Here is a 21,374-nt window from a genome sequence, read left to right as displayed (position 1 = left end):
AAAAAAATAGCAACATGTATTTCCCATTTATTTTCAATGGGATCAAAACAAAAATCAGGAGCAATATTTCAGTATTTCAATCTTTTTTCTGATTTAGCAAACTTTTCTTTCATTTTTTGTGCATTCACTAAAGAACTGGGTACTTGACACTTCTGTTTGTGGAGTGATATTAAAAATTCAAGAGTATGAGTTATGATGATTGCTGGGTATATCTGACAAAAACATCAAAGACCTAGTGTTCAAACACAGTATCATAGGAGGAAATAATAACTTGTGCTTGAAAACAGTGATGACATTTTCATAACCCAAATATGAAAGAAACAAGGGACTGCACGAAGAGTAAAATGTGTTCTTAGAAAAAAAGAACTCAGAACTGATTCCATAACTGTGGTCAGGGCATTGGGGTTTTATTAATGTTTTATTTACTGAAGTTACAAAAGTGCTTTATATCTGAAAAAGTATAAGTACAATATGATTGTTTACAAAGAATTTCCGAGTTGCCTATCTCATTATTTCATGCTAATATCTCTCTTTTGCATTTATTCACTTAAGAAATTATATATTTCCACCAGCTTTGTACAAAGGACACAAAGAGACCATCTGGACCTTGAACCAGCTCCACCGAACATTCTAATTGTTTGCCATCCATTGTCTTTCCCCACCCCCATTACCTGTGGATCTATTACCCCTGTATGGAAGCTATGAAACCCCACAGAACATTTAAGAATGGCCTGGCGAATCAAATTATTGGCTCCTGTGCCAATAAGAAATCCTGTTCAAAAGGAATAGTTTAGCAAAGCTTCTGCACATCCAGCTGCTAAGGAAAAATGGATGGAAACTAAGACATGTTTGCTGGGAAATGGGCATAGTCATTTCCTGTATTCTCACTTAATTTTTACAACACCACTTTGAGTTAGATATTCTTTCTACCATTTTAGATTTGAGAAAAGTAAGGCTTAAAGTGGCTGAGTGACTCATCCAAAGGGGCACAGCTAGTTAAGCCAATGTCCTGCTCAATAAATAATCAGGAACACTGACCACAAGCAAGAAGCTGTGATCAAGATAGCATAACCGGAACCAAGTTGAAGGAGGGAGTAAAACAGTATCTTAACAAGCCAGCAGGAAAGCAGAAGCTCAGATGCTGGGTCCCTGGAAACTGAATGGAAGAGCAGAGGTGAAAAGTAGGGCTGAGTAAAGTAAAATGGTTTAATAACTCTACAGTTGATACTTGTTACTAGGGGCTCTATATCTATTGTTTACGCTCCTGATTAAATTATCCTTCTTTTTGGAGGCTTATTAGAGTTTTCTTATGTTTCACTTATTAATAATCCAAAAATAGTTAATGAGACACTTTGCTAGAAGCCAGAGAGACGCAGCATAAGACAAAACAGGCATTGTGTCTGCCCACCATCGCTGCACAATAGTTTAAAGTCTATTGGGTGTGAGGATGGCTGGGGTAAGGGGGTAATTAAGTATATTCAATGAAATTGTGGTGGGCAGACTCTTAAAGTGCCCTCCTAGTGTTCATGCCTTTGTCTAATTCACTCCCTCTTGCCTAGATAGGATCTGAGACTCCACACCAAGAAGTAAGAATCCAGGGGACAAAGTGAGATAGAAAGAATGAAGAGAAGGAAAATAGAGTCAAAGCTAGGTGTCTCATATTTTCATAGTCAGTACTTAAGGAAGACAAAGTGCTGACATATCTCATCATGAGTGAGGCAATAAGTGGATTGAAACACTGAAGGATATGAAACCAGAGACTCAAGATAAGATGTTTCAGTTTCATCGCCATGAATATCAAAGTAATTACAAGGGGAGAAGAGGGTGAATGCTGATTATACAAATTGGGTCATTCTTGTCATACTCACCTAAATCAAAGTCTAAAGGCCAGAGGAAAAAAAGCACCCAGGGTACATAGCACTGCTCCAAGAATTGACTTCTCCACAAGCCCAGCTGCTGAAACTACCTGCTGTAACCCGAAGTCCAGTTTCACTTAGTATCTGCTGAAATACCTGCTATAACTAAGACTAGTTTTACCTACCACTGTCACTCACCAATCAGAGCTTGCCAGCTCCCAAAAGCTTTTCTAGTGCCAAAGAGATTTCTTTCAAAAGGATATGTAACATTTCTTTAAAATAAATACCCCAACATTTTCTTCGTTCTTTAGACACACTGATGACTGCCTGATCTGTATGTGTGCCCCAAATTGCAATCCTGTGATTCACAAATAAAATGTTGAATTTAGAGATATGTCTCTGTATTCTATTTTGACCTCAATAAGAGTAAGAGAAATAGAATAAAGAAAATAGTAGCTCTTTATAGAGGTTATTTATATTATAATTCTCTAACAATGAGTAGTAAATGGAGTCAGAGTACTCCGGATGTGGAAAATAATATAATTTTCTGCAAAACGTGGCATAAAGATTAATATCTCGATGTAATAGTGATATCATTGAATTCAGTGGTCATAGCAATTACTTAAATAAAATATTCATCAAAACAACTCAACCAGTCATAAATACAGACTCACATAGTTTTCTGCCATGTAGCAACAGAAAAGTAGGGGAGGGAATATTTCATATTATATGTGCTATAAAGTCCTGGGGCCATTGGTAGCTAATTATTTTGGACTGTCACTAATTTTTCATATGATGTTTTACTTCCTTTATGTCTTTATTTGGATATAGAATATTAATAATTACCTTGTTATTTTAATAATTGGTGGCTTTGATCTTCAATCTTAATGAAATTCTAAATGTAATCTCCTCTGGAAAAAAAATTGGAACTTTGTAAGATGAATGCTCTACATGTTCATTTGATAAAGAAATTTAATCATTTGATAAAAGAAATTTAATCATTTAAGTGGATTACTATAACAAGAAGATGAGATTTCTATCTTATTAAAATGTATTTTTACCCATACCCCTTGTGAAATAAAGACATGTTGGCTCTCTTCTATGATGTATGACATTTTTCAGGCTATTCTGAATATTTTCATGAGGAACAACAACAATGATGTTATATTTTTAATATAACAGCCCATACTGATATATGGTTAGCTAAAGTTTTGAAAAACATTACTAATTTAAATAAGAAAAGAAAAAATAATTATATTTAGTAAAACAATATTAGAGAGCCTGTTTCCCATATTATCTTCCAATTGCTAGCTCACAACTTGACCCTAGGTGATTGATGACTCCTCAAACACTCAGCTAAGGTCTTACAAAAATAATCAAACAAGTTTAACTTAGAGCATGTGTGATTTTTCCCTCCACTTAGGTTCTTTTAGTTGTTTTAATAATATTGAGACCAACAAAAGCAAATGTTAATTGAGATTTTATTATAAGCCAGACACCATTCAAAGCAATCACTTAATTTTTAAAATAATCCTATGAATTATACTATCATTATCCACATTATAATACAAAGGAGGAAATGAGGGCTCTAAAATTCTTGATAAATAGTCTAAGATTTCACAGTTATTAATTGTTAAAGTCCAAATGTAGATATAGACCATCATGACCCAGGATATTCACAGAAAATGCAAAACCATCAGGAGCAGGTTTTTAAAAATGAACCAGTGATTTAATAAAAGCAATGTTTTCCAGACTACTTCTGGGTTTGGGGCTGGCAGAATGCTAGGCTAGGATAGACTAGAATAGGCTAAGATGGCAGAGCTGCTATTCTTTTTTTTTTTTTTTTGAGATGGAGTCTCACTCTGTCGCCAGGCTGGAGTGCAGTGACGTGATCTCTGCTCACTGCAACCTCAGCCTCCCGGGTTCAAGTGATTCTTGTGCCTCAGCCTCCCGAGTAGCTGGGATTACAGGCATGCACCACTACACCCAGCTAACTTTTTTGTATTTTTAGTAGAGTTGGGATTTCACTGTGTTGGCCAGGATGGTCTCAATCTCCTGACCTCGTGATCTGCCCTCCTCAACCTCCCAAAGTGTCAGATTACAGGTATGAGCCTCTGCGCCTGGTCTTTTTAGTATGTACAATGTCCACTCCCTCAAACAAATGTTCTTTTGACCTTCTCTATTCTTTTAGAATCTCTATAAGGAGTTGCCTTTCTTCAAAATGCATGATCCTAGACACTTGATTTAGTGAACTTGGGTAAGCATCTCACTCATCTGTTACAAGTTCAAGTCTTTACAAACAGAAATAAGAGCTGTTTAAAACCTTTTAAAAAGCAAATAAAGAAATGATTATTTCAAAAAAACATTCAAACACAAAATACATTGCACAGAACCTAGGAGGAAGTTAAATTCATTTTAAGACCCATCACTTGGAATGTAGGAAAGATAAAATCCAAACACAAAAGAAATGCAATCGTAATGAAATCTTGGATTCTTAAAAAGCAAATAGTCGAAAGCTAATGAAGTAAAATTAAAAACCACTGAATTAGTTTATAAGTAGCTATTATCACAATGGGCTCATAAATCATTCCTAAAAACTAAATGTCAACAATAACAATTAAGATACAATCTCCTTGTACTTGGACTAAAAATTCAAATGTTTTCTCATCAAAAAAGGGAATTAATTTACTAAGAATGGAGATATAAACAGAATTTGAGAGAAGTAAAGTGTTGGAAGAGATCCAATAAATAATAAAAGCATAGATCTTAATATGCTGTATGTTCTTTGAACATCATAAATTCCAAAAAAGGAGTTTCAATAAATGTTATCAAATGGAAAGCATCGCTTGTCATAAAGGCATCTTTGAAGTATGATACTCAGATTCAGTAAGAGAAAGCCACTGGGGATCTAGTGAATATGATTTTGGATGTGAGGAGTTATGAAATGAAATATCCAAACTCTCCTTGATCTCTTCAGCAAGTCTTTAATAGCAAAATGCTCAATATGAATTCCTAAATATGTCATTCATTAACTTATCCTTTAAACCCCTTACCTATCACCTCAACCTCACCAAAACTAAACAACAACAAACATCTGTTTCTTAGCTTATGTTAAAGAACAATTTCCCCTTTGGCACAAAATCAAAAATATAATAAAAATAGTTCACAATCTTTCTTAAGAACATACATTTTCATAGAACACTGCTGTCATAAGTTTCTTTAATTTGGCAACTTATTACCATACATTTAATAATTTAAGTTTGTGTTCAGGAATGCGAACATTCTTTTCCTCTTCTCTCTCTTCCTAAAGGCTATAACTTAAAATAAAATACAATTGTCCTACTGTTTTCTTGGCTTTAAAAAATGTGCTGATCAGACAAATTGTCATAGCATTGCAAAAACATGGAACATGCTGGGTACAGCATGATTGTTTATTCTAAAAATAAACAGAGTCTGTAATAACAACTTGGGATAAGTTAGAATGTCTGTCATCCTAGCATCCTCTATAACCTAATCTGAAGTATGTTACTTATTTTCCTCATTAAATAATCAGGGTTCATAGAGTCAAAAGTTCCACAAAGCTTGTTTTGTTTAGAGAACAATCGGAAATTTATCCATTTAAATAACTTTGATATAGTCTTAATTTTCATAGTAAAAACTTTAGCAACTGAAGTTTAAGAAATATATACATAGTACTCTTTCATACTTGAGAAAAGGAAAAAGAATGTTATAGCAAATTTGTTATCAAGTTGTCTGAACTGACTGTACTTTATTGCATGCACTTATTACAGAAAGGAGTGGAAAGGAGGGTCACTGAAGTTATTGATATAGCCGGCGATGCACAGATTTCCATCAAGCTGGTTTTAGTTTCTGAGCTATCCCTACCGGCAGTTCACTCAATTGTGATGCTTCATTTTTATCACTTGAGAATGACAGCATTCGAAAGCTGGAAGAGAATCTTCCAGAGATCACTGGGGTCTATTTATTTTTTCCACAGGCAAACCAAGACTTAGATAGGTAAAGAGACCTGAATTTGTAATCTTGTTCCACATGAACAGTCAGTGGCTCCCCTTTGTCTTTAAAATAAAACCAAAATTCCTTAGTTGGAACATAAGGATCTGAATGTTCTGGCCCCTGACTGGCACGCGTGGAAAATCACCCTGCCCAACAGGGCTACCTCACAGTTACTGCCTGTTCCCTTTCAGTCTGACTGAAAATTATGGGATTTCTCCAGTTAGCTTACATTTCATCTTTGTAAGGTTCTCCCAACATCTCTCTTCTTTCACTGCCCACACTGAATGGTAAGTTCAGGACAATGGGGGCTCATTCATGCCTGTATCCCCAGTGCTTTGAATACAGCCCTGTCTATAGTGAATGCTCAAGAAATAGGCCAGCATGGGCAACACAATGAGACCCTGTCTCTACAAAATAAAATTTTAAAACTTTGAAAATGTCATAATTCTTTCATAATGTTCAGTATACATATTAACTTTTTCTTATGAATAGGTATAGACTTTCTGCTTTTCCTTTTGATTGTTCCAAGGTCTATTCATCTATCATCAGCCAAAATGTTTCTTTCAGCCTCCACTAACAATCTTTTTTAGCCAGTCAATCCAATTTGGATGGCCTACTACAAAAAGCATGAGCTTGACCATACTACAGTTCTGTCTTCAAGACAGTAAGGTCAGTTTAGTAGGATTTGGGCATGGTTGCATGGGTTCATAAGTCCCCTAGTCAAGATCTTCAGCCATATTCCCACAGTAAGGCATTACTGTTGCTAGACTGCCATGTGTAGTGAGAAGAAAGGCTTAGGAAACAGAGACACGCTTGGTACAGTGCAAGCAGATATTCGAGTTCAGAAATCAGAGTAGTTCAGGCACATATAGAGAACACAGAACTAGTGTCTATAAAATGATGATCAGACAAAACAGTAGATATGCATCAAAACAAGTGGGCAAAACAACACAAAACAAAACACAATGAGAGAAGGAGCAAACAGAGTCTAAATCCAGGCAGTTGGTAATCAGAATAGTGGCAGGAAAAACAAAAGTATGGCTAAGTGACAAAAGCAGATTCAAAGGTACTAATGACAAAGAAAAAGTGTTGAAAACTGAGAAAGTAGATTGCTTCAGCTCATAAACTGTACATTCACCCTTTGATGCCAGCAACTGGTCCCCAAGCATGCCCACTGGAAGGCTTGGCATGGCATGACATTAAACAGGTACAATATTGCTAACATACTCTTAGTTTGAAAAGATCTCTATCAATTCCTAGTTTTATAAAATATTCATCTAATCACAATTGTTCTGCTTTTTTCGAAGTTAGCTGACTTAATGCTATTCTAGAAAGTAGTTTTAGGATGTATCATAAAATTCAGTTTCATTTGTTTCTTCTCATTTGCCCACTCATCTGTAAATATTAGTGCTTCACTTGGGTCTGTTACATATTCAATTACCTCTTCAAATCTTACTCTGTAAGAGGCTTGTTCTAATATGTCCAGTAAGCTAACAGTATGATAAGCATAGTCATAAAAAAGCACTTCCAGAAATGATAAATTTTAGTTAATAAAAATTGTTTTCTGAAGTTTCAGAATATGTTGTTCTTATAAGAGCTAAGTCAATATTTTTTTTTGGCGTGAGACTATTATTAACAAAAAAGCCTTTGAACATTTTCTAAATATACTTTTCTGAAATATCTTATTATTTTGAAATATTGGCAAAATAATCCTTTGAGTTAATACTGATGCTCCAAGTCCAAGAACAGAAAGTTTTCTAGATTTAGGACTTTAGAAAGAACGACTTGAATTTTGTTCATCAATGTTGATTAAAAATTCATGAAGGATTTTAAAGTTGTCTGTAGCTAGTTTTCATGGATATATTTGGTCTTCATAGAAGCATATGGAAATGCATATTTAATTTGACAGTATTTTGCAAATCATACCCGCTTCAGAATAATTTGCAAAGTAGAAATGCTTCCATATGTTAGAAGATGGTTTGTCTATTATGCTGAGAGTAAAGACAGAGCCGTATATTCAACAACAAAAATTTAAAAAATACTTTCTTCAGCGCTATAGATTATGAAAGTAAAGAAAGATTAACAGGACAATGTCCCAGGACTCAAAGAATTTAGAATTAAGATTTCAATCTATAATAAACTTACTAAGCAACCATATAAGACATGCTAAAATGAATTTTCATAGGGATCATTGGGCCCTTAAAAAACATAGTGTCACATGGTTATTTTCTGCCTAAATTGCCATGGCTTGTGCGAAATCTTCTTAAATCCTGACCAAAGCTGATTGGAGCAGGGACTGATATGGGAGACAAAGCAAGCTATTTATATATGAGTTGATCATGAGGACAACAGATGGTAGCTCTGGACAAAAGAATAATTCCCACCCAATCAAATTCTCTCCTCTTGAAGAGCAAAACAGGTGAACATAGAGAATATGGATCACGTGGTTCAGAAGTTTGTTGTGAGTAATATATTCCAAGTGTTCTTGTGTAGACGGTGAAGTTAGCCTGCCTGAGTGTTGGAAGTACCAGGACTTGGTACCTGGTCTGTGTTGCTGAGGCAGCTCGCAATGCTTCACACAGCATGGATTATTACGACAAACTTCCACCCTGTCTGTTTGGAAATCATAAAAAGCCAGATGGATACATGTATGTTCTAAACAAGAACACATGAAAATGTAGCAATAGCTCTTCACAGTTAATAGTAAGAAAAAAATAAAGCCCCTGCAGATTTCAAAGGTTACTTTAGGGATAAAACTTGAAGTAATTAAAACAAGAGCTGAAGCTCTTTGACAAGTTTTACTTTTTATGCCTGAAAGGTTCATTGACCCTATATATCTTCAGAGACACTGGACTGCAGTTTTAGAACAGAAAATAAATGTTTAGGTTTCAAAGGACTTTAGTGTTCTCAAATTAATGACTATTTCATCATTATCTGAGAGTAGTGATTTACAAGCAAGAATAGCTTTAATGTATGTTTTTATACTGATAATTACTATTTTGGCTTTCTTTAATATCTAGGATTACTTTATCTCTGGAATTAAAAAAATACAGATTGTTTACTGAATTTATTTTTAACTGTGCTCATGCCTCAATGCATGTAAGTTATTTTTATGATCACGGCTTAAATTCCCTACACAAGAAAATTATCTGGAGAATTTCGCACAGTAAAAATTGTCAAGCCAGGAAGATTTTTTTTAAAAATCCTTTAAAAATTATTGATCTAAAATGGTTTCTAAATGAAAATATGTTTAGGTTGTATGTCACGATTCCACAGATGAGTTTTCTTCAAGTGGTGTGTCTACTTTTGGGTCCCTTACAGTCACCATTTGAGGACTAAGACTGATGACAGGTGTAACCCACTTCACAAGTGTGTTCCCAGAGGAAGGGAGATCTTAAAGCAATCACGATTTTACCACTGTTTATAATGGCTAAAATATTGTTGAAAGATAAAGAACAATTTTATGATAATGAGGCAGGCTTTAAAATGTTGTCAATAACTCCAATTCCATAAAAATTCCATTGAGGAGAATAAAAAGGAAAAGATCACTTGGCATATTCCTTTAAGAAATGCTATTTAAGTAATTCTTTGTTGTTTTTTATATCTCCTTAAATTCATGGAACTTATGAAGTGAATCTCTCTCACAGGCAACAATTTTAGTTTTCAATGTAACAGAGTAAATTTATTCACTTAGTTAGTATTGCATTCCATTTTACAGAAGATTCGTATCTGTAAGTTTCCCCACCTCCTTGCTCAAGCTCTTCCCAAGCAGCTTTGAGTCAGTCTGCTATACCTCCGCTGCCCCTACGGCAAAAGCAGTCTGAGAATTCACCCAGTAATTAATCAGAGGCTGCCTTATGGCACATATTCTAAGCTTGGGTTGCCTGTGACTTAAATCACTTATTTAACTACTTAAAACATGTATCTCCAAACGAAGTATAACATTTTAAAATCGCAGGCAATAGCCTATATTTATTTTTCATCTATGAAAGCTTTTTGCAGAAAAATATTGGTTGGTTATGTTTGTTCATGTCTCTTTAATAAACTCAGGATCATTCTCTTTACATGAGAAAGTGAAGATTACCTTAGAAAGATACTTATGTGAGATAAAATGCAAGTTTTACTATATTTAGTTTCCGAGATAGAAAGATGTGTGTGTGTGTGTGTGTGTGTGTGTATGTATACACACACATATACAGACATATCCAAAGTCTTTATTATCTGATGACAAATGAAAATATAAAAAACCACTTAAATAAATCAATTTTAAAGTCAATGGCAGAAGGTTTGACAGAGATGCTGTCTTAAAATATAGAGCTTAAAATTATTTTTAAAATGTAATATATGATTTGAAAAAATATAGGTTAAAATTATAATATTCTAATAATTAAGAATAAGGATAAGCCGTGTTGATTTTTTGGTATATTTCTTGGCAAAATGATATGGTAGCAAAATATCATCCCTTTTATAGTATATTTAACTTTCTCAGCATGACCTTAAAGATAATTTTTACAATGATTTGTGAGGCATTCATCATTTATCTTGAATCCTTGATGTTCCAGTTATGTCCTTTTGAAGTACATTGTCCAATGTCCTCTACTTCACCTGGTAACTGCTCTGACATATTCTCATTGGCCACGATTCTGTGATTCAGGAGTTTTCCAAATTCACTTGCATCATGACATCCTGAATCTCCCTTGAAAAATCTTACTTTACAATCATTTTCATTACATTTTCACTGTATTATCTGATATTTATGATATTATATAATCAGCAAGAGACTATGACTTCGTAGAGTAATTCATAGCGATAGATGCTGCTACTACTTGGAAAATGATGTTCAGGTAAGGACTAATTTTACAAGCGGGGAGTTTATTAGTGAATATTTTCCTTATATCTTTGGGGACTGAAATCATATTTGAATAATGATAAACTCTTGCAATTTGCAATCAGATGAGAACAAGGGCTAAAAATTATGCAAGTGGTAAAGCTGGAAATAAAAGTTCGTTTCTTCTACATCAGTTGTGTATTGTTGAGATAACTGTGGATGAGATACTTTTGGGCAAGAGGATTAAGGACTGAGGTCTTGAGAGAATCAATGAAAAGGTGAAAAAGTAAACCTTTTAAAATACAGAAGAATTCTCACACCCATTGGAGCAGAAGCAAAAGAAAATGGTACCACAGAAGCTTAGAGATGTGGGAGGCAAATATTAAAGACAAAGGAGATAGCCAATTACATATGGCTGAGAGGCCAAGGAGTTGTAGCTGGAAAGTCATCCATGTTAACACTGGCTAAATACAGTCTAAATAAGCAGAACAGGTGCCTCAGAAGGCCGACGTCACATTTCAACTGGGGATTCTATAAAAACTCACTGAGAAATCTATTGGCACTGGTCTATCTCATTTGAAAGCATCAGAAGTGTTGTGAAGTCACACATTTTGTTACTGTGACCTATACTTCCTGTTGTCTCAAACTTTGCACAAGAAGGCCTTATTCTGGTACTAGATAGGGACTTGATAAGCAGTAATTCAGAAGGCATCATTAGGAAACTAAAACAGGATTTAAATTATAGATAAGTTTTGGGCTATGGCATTCTCAACTATTGCCTGGAAAAGCATATGGAATTGAAATATGTAAGTCAGTGTTCCCCAGACAAATGTGCAAAAGATGATCTCTTCATACAATGTTAATTGTACACTTGGGACAAGCATGGTATAAAGTTATAATTTTTTAAGTCTTTTTGCTGAAATTTCTGGATGTTTATTTTTATTCTTTCTGGGACTTTCCTGGGAATTGTTTGATACATATTGTTTGTCTAATGTTGTTGCCAAATAATAACAACTCTCATAACTTAACCATGCACTGAAGTCAGCCAGCCTTTTCAAAAGGTTCTTTTTCACCAGCAAATTACTCTTTACAATAAAGGAGATGATTCAAGCCCTTAATAAAGCCTTTAAAATGTCATCACTGTTTAAAACTTTCAATCAAATACCTCTAGCTGATTATGGAAATGTGTTGGCATGATTTAAAATTCAAGCATTTTTATCAAAATTGTCAGTCGGCCCCATTCTTGCCCATTCAAAAAAGCTCAGAAGAAAAGTATCCCAAGGGAAATGTGCATTTTAGGAGAATCTAATACAATGGGCAGTTTGCTACACCAGCGTGAAAAGTGAGGAACAGCAGGTTTTCAGTATATACAATTTCACTGGCTCACATAAAAAAAGTAAGTGATAGATGGATTTGTAATACCTCATGTTATCCACTCCTGTTTTCATAGTAGACTCTCTATTAAAAAAAGAGGGAGGTGGTATCTTAAATTGCAATGTATGGGCTCTTACAGAAGAATCATTTTAAAGGATTCACAAAGCTTTGAATCCCCTAAAGTTAAAAGGTTAAACAGTCCTCTAAAGTGTGCCATGAGGGTTAACATTTGTAACTTTTTTTAAAACATTGAAAATTTACAATATTATTTAAGCATGTTTTTAGTGAAACATTTCATATTGTCAAATTTGTACTATTAAGAGTAGTTCCCTTCATATTTCAGAGCAATAACTAACTGTGTAGACTGAATTAAAGTCTACCTTGAAGTGGCACAAAAACATCCAAGAAGTCATTTATTCATGACCAGTCCTAATTTATTGTACAGACAGAGTTTAGAATATGACATTGCAATGAGCAAAGTTAATAATGAACTAGGAAAAGGTTAAATTCTAGGTGAGAATAACAGCTTGAGTTATGATGCTTAATGCAGTGGGTTGACTCTGGCCTCTAATTTATTCAGTCTCTTTATGGGCAAAGGGCTCTTGGAAAAGCCTTAGGTCACAGGTTTTGAACAATGTCCAAAATGCATATTTAAACAAAAAAGGAAGTGAAATCTCTTGGTACAGATGCAATTTGCCGTTTGCTAATGGAAACATCACATAAAGGACTATTTCAAAAATTATATACCAAATATTAGACTTCTAAAATGCAATGTTATATATCTGGGGATACACTGTCTACACCAGGTGGGTCACCCATGCTTATAATTCCTTTCTTAGATCAGCCTTTATGAACTGTTAAGTCTTCTGTTTAACTAAGCACCAAGAATGCCCCCTCAGGTTTCCTTCCAATTTTCATCACATTCTACCTCTTTATTGAAGGCTTAAACTGCACAATTATTGCACTATCAACATATAGTCAAACTGTCAAAAAGAAGAACACATAATTCAAACATATGTACTTTAAAATACTTGTTAAAGAGTGAATGAGTGGACTATGAGAAGAAGTGTTATTTGGATATTATTTATTTGAAATAACATGTTTAGCCACTAGATGTCACCCTTTTTAAGCAACAAAGACTACTTCACAAAGTGTGACATCAATAGCAGTTACATTAGTTCCACTGTATTTGATGTTCTCCATATGGTTCTCGGCTACATACTGAATACTTTAACAGTGAAAAACTCTTTGGTCTCCCTAAAGCTCTAAGAGAACAGAAAAGTAAGATGACAGAAGGCTTATTATACATAGTTAAACCAGCTAATCTTGGAATGCTAACAACTGAAATATAATTATTAATTGGCAAATAGAGTCAGTAGTCATACAGACTCTAAAGTTTTCTCAAAGTTTGAATTGGATTTGACCTTAGAACTATAAATATCATTCACAAGAAAACTTCCTCTCCCCATCTTCACAATATTTTATGTATGGACATTCTTGTAACATCTGAACAATTACCCTTATTTGAGCAGCGTGATATTGCAGGCTTTTGGGTCTTTTGTTTATCACTCTTCTCACAGGTGGTATTTGATTTTCAGGTGAATAAAAAAATAAAACACTGAGGGACACAAAGTTAAGTTTCAGCAAAACATTTCTTTTCCTATCAGGGACAATGAAGTGATGATTGGGAAATACCTTGTCCTTGACTTGTCCAAATCTGCTGCATTCCATTCCTAATTAAAGGGCTCTGATTTCCTAATGCAAATTAAGTACAATATAAGATACTTGGTACAGAATAGAGAGCCAAGGCTAGAAGTTGACAGCACTGAGATCAGTCACTGACATCACTTAAAAAGAAGCTTTAGGAGTGTGAGAAAACAACAAACAGGAAAACAACCAAGGTTTTTCTTAACGTGGCCTTCATGAGTCAAGCCTAATTTAAGTCCCATAAATTTCCATAGCTAAATTGTTAAAATGCAACAACAGCTAATAACATATAATTTTCCAAAAAAGTTAAAAGCAAGGTTCTCATACACATACAAAATAAACAGCCATGAAAGATCTCATTCAACCCACTAAATAGTGGCAGAATCAGTAAGATGGTAGGAAGGCCAGAATTCTTTCTTATAGCATATAAGAGAGATTATATCTCCAAGGAATGGAGATTATATTGTACAGTCAGCTCATCAAAGGTCTGCTAAAATAAACTTGGTGATAGTTACAAACTAATGTCCTACAAAGTCACAAACCATAAACTTTGAGGTTATATTTTCTGCTTAAGAGAAATGATCTCTACTGGGCAAAAGTCTACATGTTACCACGCACATTCACAGTGAGTCAACAAAGTAGTTAGGGGTTAGTACTAAATAATTACCAAACAATACTTGGGCTAGGGTGTTACAGAATGCCACCCATCTTTTTCCTATATATTTTAAATTTTGGATTTTTTTTTCATATAACCCCACACCTATTGATCACATATAATGCTGTATTAGTCCATTCTCTCACTGCTACAAACAACTGCCTGAGACTGGGTAATTTATAAAGAAAAGAGGTTTAATTTGTTCACGGTTCTGCAGGCTGTACAGGAAGCATGACTGGGAAGGCCTCAGGAAACTTACAATCATGGCAGAGGGCGAAGGGGGAGGCAGGCACATCTTTCATGGCCAGAGCAAGAGGAAGAGAGAGAGGGAGAAGGTGCTACACACTTTTAAACAACCATATTTCATGAGAACTCACCATCATGAGAATAGCAAAGGGGAAGGCCCCATTGTCCCATCACCTCCCACCAGGCCCCTGCTCCAACATTGGGGATTACAATTCTACATGAGATTTGGGTGGGGACACAAATCCAAACCATATTAAATGCTTAAGTGGCTATACTTAGTGTTTTACATACATCATCTCATTTTATTCTCACAATAACTGCTTATGAGTAGGGGCTAGTACTACCTCAGCTCAGAGCCCAGAATATTGAACAATCATAGAAGATTCGCCAGGTGACAGACCACCAAAAGACCAAGCTGAACTGTGAACCTGGTCTGCCTAGATGGTCTTTCTCTTGGGAGCCTAGACTTAACATAGATTTAAACATTGTCTAGAAGATTTTGAAATCCCACAAAATGAGGCATATGTGAGCACAATACAATCCCTTTGTCCTTGTTCCTTGTCCATGGTGAGAGAAATCTCAAGTGCAAGACCTGTGCATGCTAGGAGGTCAAAGCTTAACTCCGAACACTGACATTCTCTAGAATTTGTATATATTACTTCTTCCCCTCCCCCCACCCCTTCTATCCCGGCACTGGCTTACCCTGTTGATATAATACATGAGATCCTCTATTTCAATTTAAATAAATGGAGACTGAGAAATGGCCAGGGTTGTGAGTCATCATACAAAAGCAAGCAATATCTTATATACTATTTATGTGGAAAACATGGTATTCTTATAATATTTGCCTTTTAATCTTCTCAGAGACGTTGGGACATGGAGGGAAATCTAATGTACTGATAATGATATTCAAGTAAGATGTCTGGTTGACTAAACATCTGTCCAAAGAAAACGTTGTCTTGTTGTCTTAAGTTTAAAACCTTAAAACCTTGAAAGCAATTTAGACACAATTAAAGAAACTATAGAAAATCATCTTAAATTCCTAGGATTTATATGCATAGAACTTCAGAAATGTGAGGTGCTCCAAAGCCTATTACTAATTCAGCTTCAATTCTTGTAAAGATTATACCACTCAGCCAGTGGCTGAGAAAATTCAGAAAACTAATCAAACATTATTACATTATCTATTAGGAGTCTAGACAGTCTCCTCACCACACATACTCCAATACAACAACTATGAAAAGGGGTTTTTTTTTCTTCCCAGCATATTATTTCTTTATCTCCATACCAGAAAAAAGTAAAAGGAACACTTATGAGTTCCCCAGTCAAATAAAAAAACGTTTGTTGGTGTATTACATTTGCATTGATACTTGCTCTAAAATATGAAAAGTTCTATAAAACAGAAGAGTATTACTTTTTATGTAGTCAGTCTGTTGTTCAGTGTTCAGCTTCTTCGGGTTTCATGGATTATAAAGTCTTTTAGGATAGAAGATATTCCCTACAAGCTATCACGTAACGTTTATAGCTTTAAAGGTAGATGTAATTTTAATAATAACATGCCACATTTAAGGCTCTATTAGGCACAGCTCTGGTTGCCTTTGATTTATTCATCAACGTGAGGAATCTGAAATTTTCTAAAGTCTAATTTTTGAAAAAAATATTCAAGTGCTCTCTTTGCTTCTGCTCTACATGATTGCAGTGACTCGTCTTTAGCACTGAAGCTTCCCTTTTTGATTAAATTTCTTGTTCAACCAATTGAATTCTTTGGAAAGCATTTATTTCGAATGAAGTATATTGTTGTTAGCAGAGTAGGAAAATAATTATAATCCAATCCTAATTCCTATTGGATAGCATCTTAAAGAACTCATGTAAATTTAACATATTATTAACGCAAATTAATTTGTTCATCACCAAAGAATTAGCTGAAGATGGTACTCACGCAGGTTTAATCGTATGGGCATGCTTTTCATGAACAAAGGCACCAGCAATTCCTCCTGCTCCTGAATTTAAATACTAGATTGAAAATAAATTAAATTATGTGGGTTTACTTAAATATATGACAAAACTAAACAATGTAGTCATTTGAATTTTTTAAGTGAAACCACAACATTTGACTAGTTCAAAATGTGTGATTATTTGTGTATTTATGATAAAACAGAAGCTTAGGTCACCTTCTTCAAAGAAAAACAAATAAAAAATACTATTATTAGGTTGAGAATAAATGGCTATTACTTTTACGGGGCAATTTTGCTCCAGCTGGTAGAAAGCAGTTTTAATGAGGTCTGGCTTCAAAATTCATACATTTAAATTATTTTGTCCTAAAATATTGTAATAATGATAAAAATATACTTTTAAAGCAAGTAAATTGTAATTGGTTTTATTTTCATGCTCCCTGTCAACTGTTTGCAAATATGAATTCTAAGTTGATTCTCTAAAAATTATCTTTATATATGCAGAAATTTCACAACTTATCAATAAAAAAACTAAAAAGATCATCAATTTGAATTAAGTGTAGGGCTTTTTCTACAGAACCTCCTGACTTTTTCATAGCAGCCTAGGAATTGAAGAATTAATTTGTCTATATTGATAGAAATACTAGAATTAAATTACTTATCATACTATTCCATCATATAACTCTATTAACTAAAAGCAGAAAATACAATAAAAGAAATAGGGAAAGTAACTCAAATCTTTAAAACTGGCCCACAGATCCAGTTTCTCCTTCAGATTAATGTCAATGTGAAACAAAGGGATGTAAACGTATTAACTCGTTCGTACCTTGTAGGAACACCAGCAGGCGAAATCAACTCCCCAGTCATGTAAGTAGAGTTCAACATTTCCAACTGCATGTGCTAGATCAAAGCCAACATAACAACCCTAGGGAAGAACATAATAATAGGCTTTAAGTTTGCTTAATGATTAGAAATAATAAGTACAAATATTTTTAAGAAAATATTTGACAAACTTCTGTACCATAAATTATGGTTTGCTCTTTGATGCAATGGTTCACAAAGTATGATCCATAATTCCCAGGACCCTTTCAGAAGGCCCACCAGATCAAAGCAGTTGTCATGATGCTAAGACATTCTTTGCCTTTTTTGCTGGATTGACACTTGATAATGCAGAAGCAGTGATGGGTAAAACAGCTGCCACCTTAGCAGGAGCCAAGGCAGTGGCACCGAACTGTACTAGTAGTGATTACATTGGTCCCAGCCTTTCACCTGGGGGTATGGGAAAGTTTCATGTGAAAATATCCTTGTGAAAACTGTAAAAATGATCAATTTTCATTAAATCTCAATATCTTAATTCTTATATTTTTAATTTTGAGTGTGGGAAGTACACATAAAACCCTTGACCACATTCTGACGTAGGATGGCTATCTTAAAGCAAAGTATTTATGCAATTATTTGAGCGGCAAGCTGAACCTGCCACTTTTATATCATGGACAACCATTTCTGCATGACAGAGCAACTGACAAACAATGATAATTCACATGTGTGATGTATTTAACAGATATTCTTTTGAAAATGGAGTGTCACTTCAATAAAACAACTTATAATATTTGCTGCCAATGATAAAATTAGAGTTTCCAGAGGAAATTAGAATATTGAAAAACTTGTATCCACTTCCATGAGTATGAGTAGCTCCCATTATTGAGATAATTCTGAATATAGTAATACATAATCTTTAATTATTATATGATTAAATATGTCAATATTTGGAAAATACACATAATTCAATGAACCGATATTTTCTGAATGGCCAATGCTCGATGTTACATATTGTGCATTGATAAAGGATCTATTCAAAATGCAAGTTCAGTCAATGGATTTTAATATAATAAAGTACAGAAAGTTCAGTGATTCAGTTTCAAATTCCATACCAGAACTCCTAAAAAGTTCTCACTTGTCAAATTCTGATGCAATATCAAAGAATACACAAAATTGACGGAAAGGCTATTCAACTACTCCTGCCTTTTCTGATTGCATATCTCCATGAGTGCCTATTTTCTTTGTAAGATTCAAAAAGAGAAAAAAAGAGATTGAATGCAGGTGTAAAAAACCAGCTGTCTTGTATTAAGTCAGGTGCTAATAAGATTTGCCATATATAAACAATGCTACTGTTTTTTAAAGAAAACAGTTTGTATAACAATATTTTGTTTATGTTAATATGTAATGCATTTGTTTTTATTCTAAAACAAATAAATACATTTTAAAATTTTGTTTTAATTGCAAATACAGTAAATACAGATATACAGCCAATGTCAAATCTCCTCAGTGGTTTTTTAAGAGTGTAAAAGGTTTCCTTTTCTAAAAAGTTTCTGAACTGCTGCTCAAGTGTATCCTAGTAATATGAAAGAGTCAATAGTTTCCTTGTTTAGCATTTAATCCCACATCATGTGCATATTTAATCAGTTCAAGTATATGCACTGTTATAAATTCTATCAATGGTTCTGCTTCTCTGCCCTCTCTTGCACCCATGTTATTTGCCATGTAAGTTCTAGTTCCTCCACTGTGGGTAAGGTGTAAGTCTCAGCCACTGGGATCAGCCCTGTGACTTGTTTAGACCAACAGAATGTTAGCACATGTAATAAAAACAGTCTGAGAAAAGTAGTTGAGTTGCTCTCTCTGGCTCTCTGCCATCTCTATGAGAAGGACTTGCTTGGGCCAAACTGCTGGCCCAGGTGGAAGATAAAAGAAATGTGGAGCATAATCATCCTCACCTGAACTCAATCTGGATCAGCTGCTCCTCCATGCCCTCCTCACCCCTCGCAGTTTGCCACAGAAACATGAGTGAGCTCAGCTGAGACTAGCAGAACCCCTCCAGCCAAGTCCTACCTTGATGCTCTGACACCAAGGTGATCCATAAATCAATGGTTATTGTTTTAAGACAACAAGTTTCAAGATGATTTGTTACACAGCATTGTAAGGGAAGACATCCTTTACTTGGTCTTAGGAATTACCACTGCCATTCCTCTTAAAGAGTACAAGATACCAAAAGATCACAAGATGGAGGCTTGGATCAGTTACTGCTTGAGTTCTTCTAGGTCTCTGTTAGAATAAGAGTAACAGTCCTTGCTTAATACTATTTGGTAAGCAAATATGCGTACTTTGATACAATACAGATCCTCAATGTGAGCCAGCTGTTTTATATAGTGCTTAATTTTTAAAAAGTATTCTTATCCAATAATAAAGAGGAAGAATGATGTTGCTTGGGAGAGAATTTCAAAGTTTAATGTTAACTCTACTGTCTCCTTCATACACACTGACTTTGTACCCTCAGAGTCTCTTCTGATCTGACTCCATTCTGTTTTAGTTATTTACTTGTCATGAGGTTTTAAGTGTTTTGTGTGTCTGTGTAGTGGAATTCACAATGTTAAAAAAGCAAGTCTCTGTTTCCACTGAATTCTCAGAAGCACAAACTGGAACAATGAATACATATTATCCAAATTGTACCCAAGTAGGAAGTTTCTAATTTATTTGCCGATGATCAAAGTCATTTAACTTACTGAATATCAAAATGTTGAAATGTTTACTGAGAAAATATAAAGATTAATTCCACATGAAGACAACTTTGTACATGAACATGAATTTAAAAACTGATGGCTAAATGCAGGTGATAGGACTTTGCAAAACATTTTACCTCTGGGTTTGTGTATGATTGGTTTACCAAGTGTAGTTTACTATGTGTATGATTAGTTTACCAAGCACACATACCTGCTCCAAACTAGATTTTTTGAAACACTGAAGGCACACAACTCTCAATGGAATTAAAGTTTTTGAAGTAAATACTTGAATAAATTTTAGAAGTGTTCTAACACTTCCTAAGAAAAAAAAAAACCCAAATTACAAATACAGGTGTTTTCCCTAGAGAAGAGACATGCAAACTATAGTCTGTTTCTGTAAATTTAATTTTGGATCACAGCCAGTCTCATTTGTTTAAATATTGTCCATGGCTGCTTTTACGCTACAGCAGCAGAAATGAGTTGTTGCAACAGGGACCATATGGCCCACAAAGCCTAAAATATTTGCTACTTGGTTCTCTACAGAAAGATGTGCTTACTTCTACCCTATAGCATTGGTTTGCACAAAGAAACCTCAATATACTGAAAAGTTAATTAATTAAAAACCTCATTCACTATAGTATGACTGGAGATAGCATCTCACAAAAGGACAATATATCAGCACAATATAACTGAATTTTGAGGGAGGAGGGGAGATTATTTATTCTTTGTTTCTCACCAAAAAATGAGCAATACATACCATGAAAATAAGTCAAGTGCTCCATTGTAATATAAGTTTAAGAGTAACAGGACATGAATATAATTAATCTTCATCAAAACTTAGAAGTCATCAAGTCATCAAAACCTAGGTTTGGAGACTAATGTTTAGCTTTAATAGACACACCCACCCACACACACACACACATTTATTTGTTTATATTTTAAGATACACTTATAATACTGAAATTCCATATGAGGAAAAAAAGTTAATTATTCTAAATTTGAAACCCTCTTTTCTTGTCATCAACATTTCCAATTAAAGCAACTTTTATGAAGCAATTTTTACAGCTCAGATTTTCACATATTTGTTTTTACAACTCAATTTTTCTAAGAAAACTCAAGAAATAGAAAAAGCAGCACTTTAATTATCAATTACTTATAAACAACGGCACATTGAAGAAACCACAAAAC

The 21,374-nt window shown here is 34.4% G+C and overlaps 1 protein-coding gene across 7 annotated transcripts in view; it reads right to left on the bottom strand.

Annotated features, from left to right (window-relative positions):
• Nucleotides 1-21,374, bottom strand: part of KYNU (kynureninase) — a 152,703-nt gene that overhangs the window by 33,402 nt on the left and 97,927 nt on the right. For all 7 annotated transcript variants that reach the window (XR_010118859.1, XM_055261596.2, XM_055261599.2 and 4 more), the window contains 2 exons: nt 17,459-17,557; nt 16,620-16,693 (listed from right to left, as the gene is read on the bottom strand). Coding sequence is in view for 6 of the 7 variants with exons in the window: in XM_055261596.2 (XP_055117571.1) it covers nt 16,620-16,693; nt 17,459-17,557 (173 nt within the window). In the remaining variant the exon portion in view is untranslated. The remainder of the gene's footprint in view (nt 1-16,619; nt 16,694-17,458; nt 17,558-21,374) is intronic.

This window comes from Symphalangus syndactylus, chromosome 22 (genome assembly GCF_028878055.3).
Source record: "Symphalangus syndactylus isolate Jambi chromosome 22, NHGRI_mSymSyn1-v2.1_pri, whole genome shotgun sequence".
In the NCBI taxonomy this organism is placed as follows: domain Eukaryota; kingdom Metazoa; phylum Chordata; class Mammalia; order Primates; family Hylobatidae; genus Symphalangus; species Symphalangus syndactylus.
This window is presented reverse-complemented; position numbering and strand designations above follow the sequence as displayed.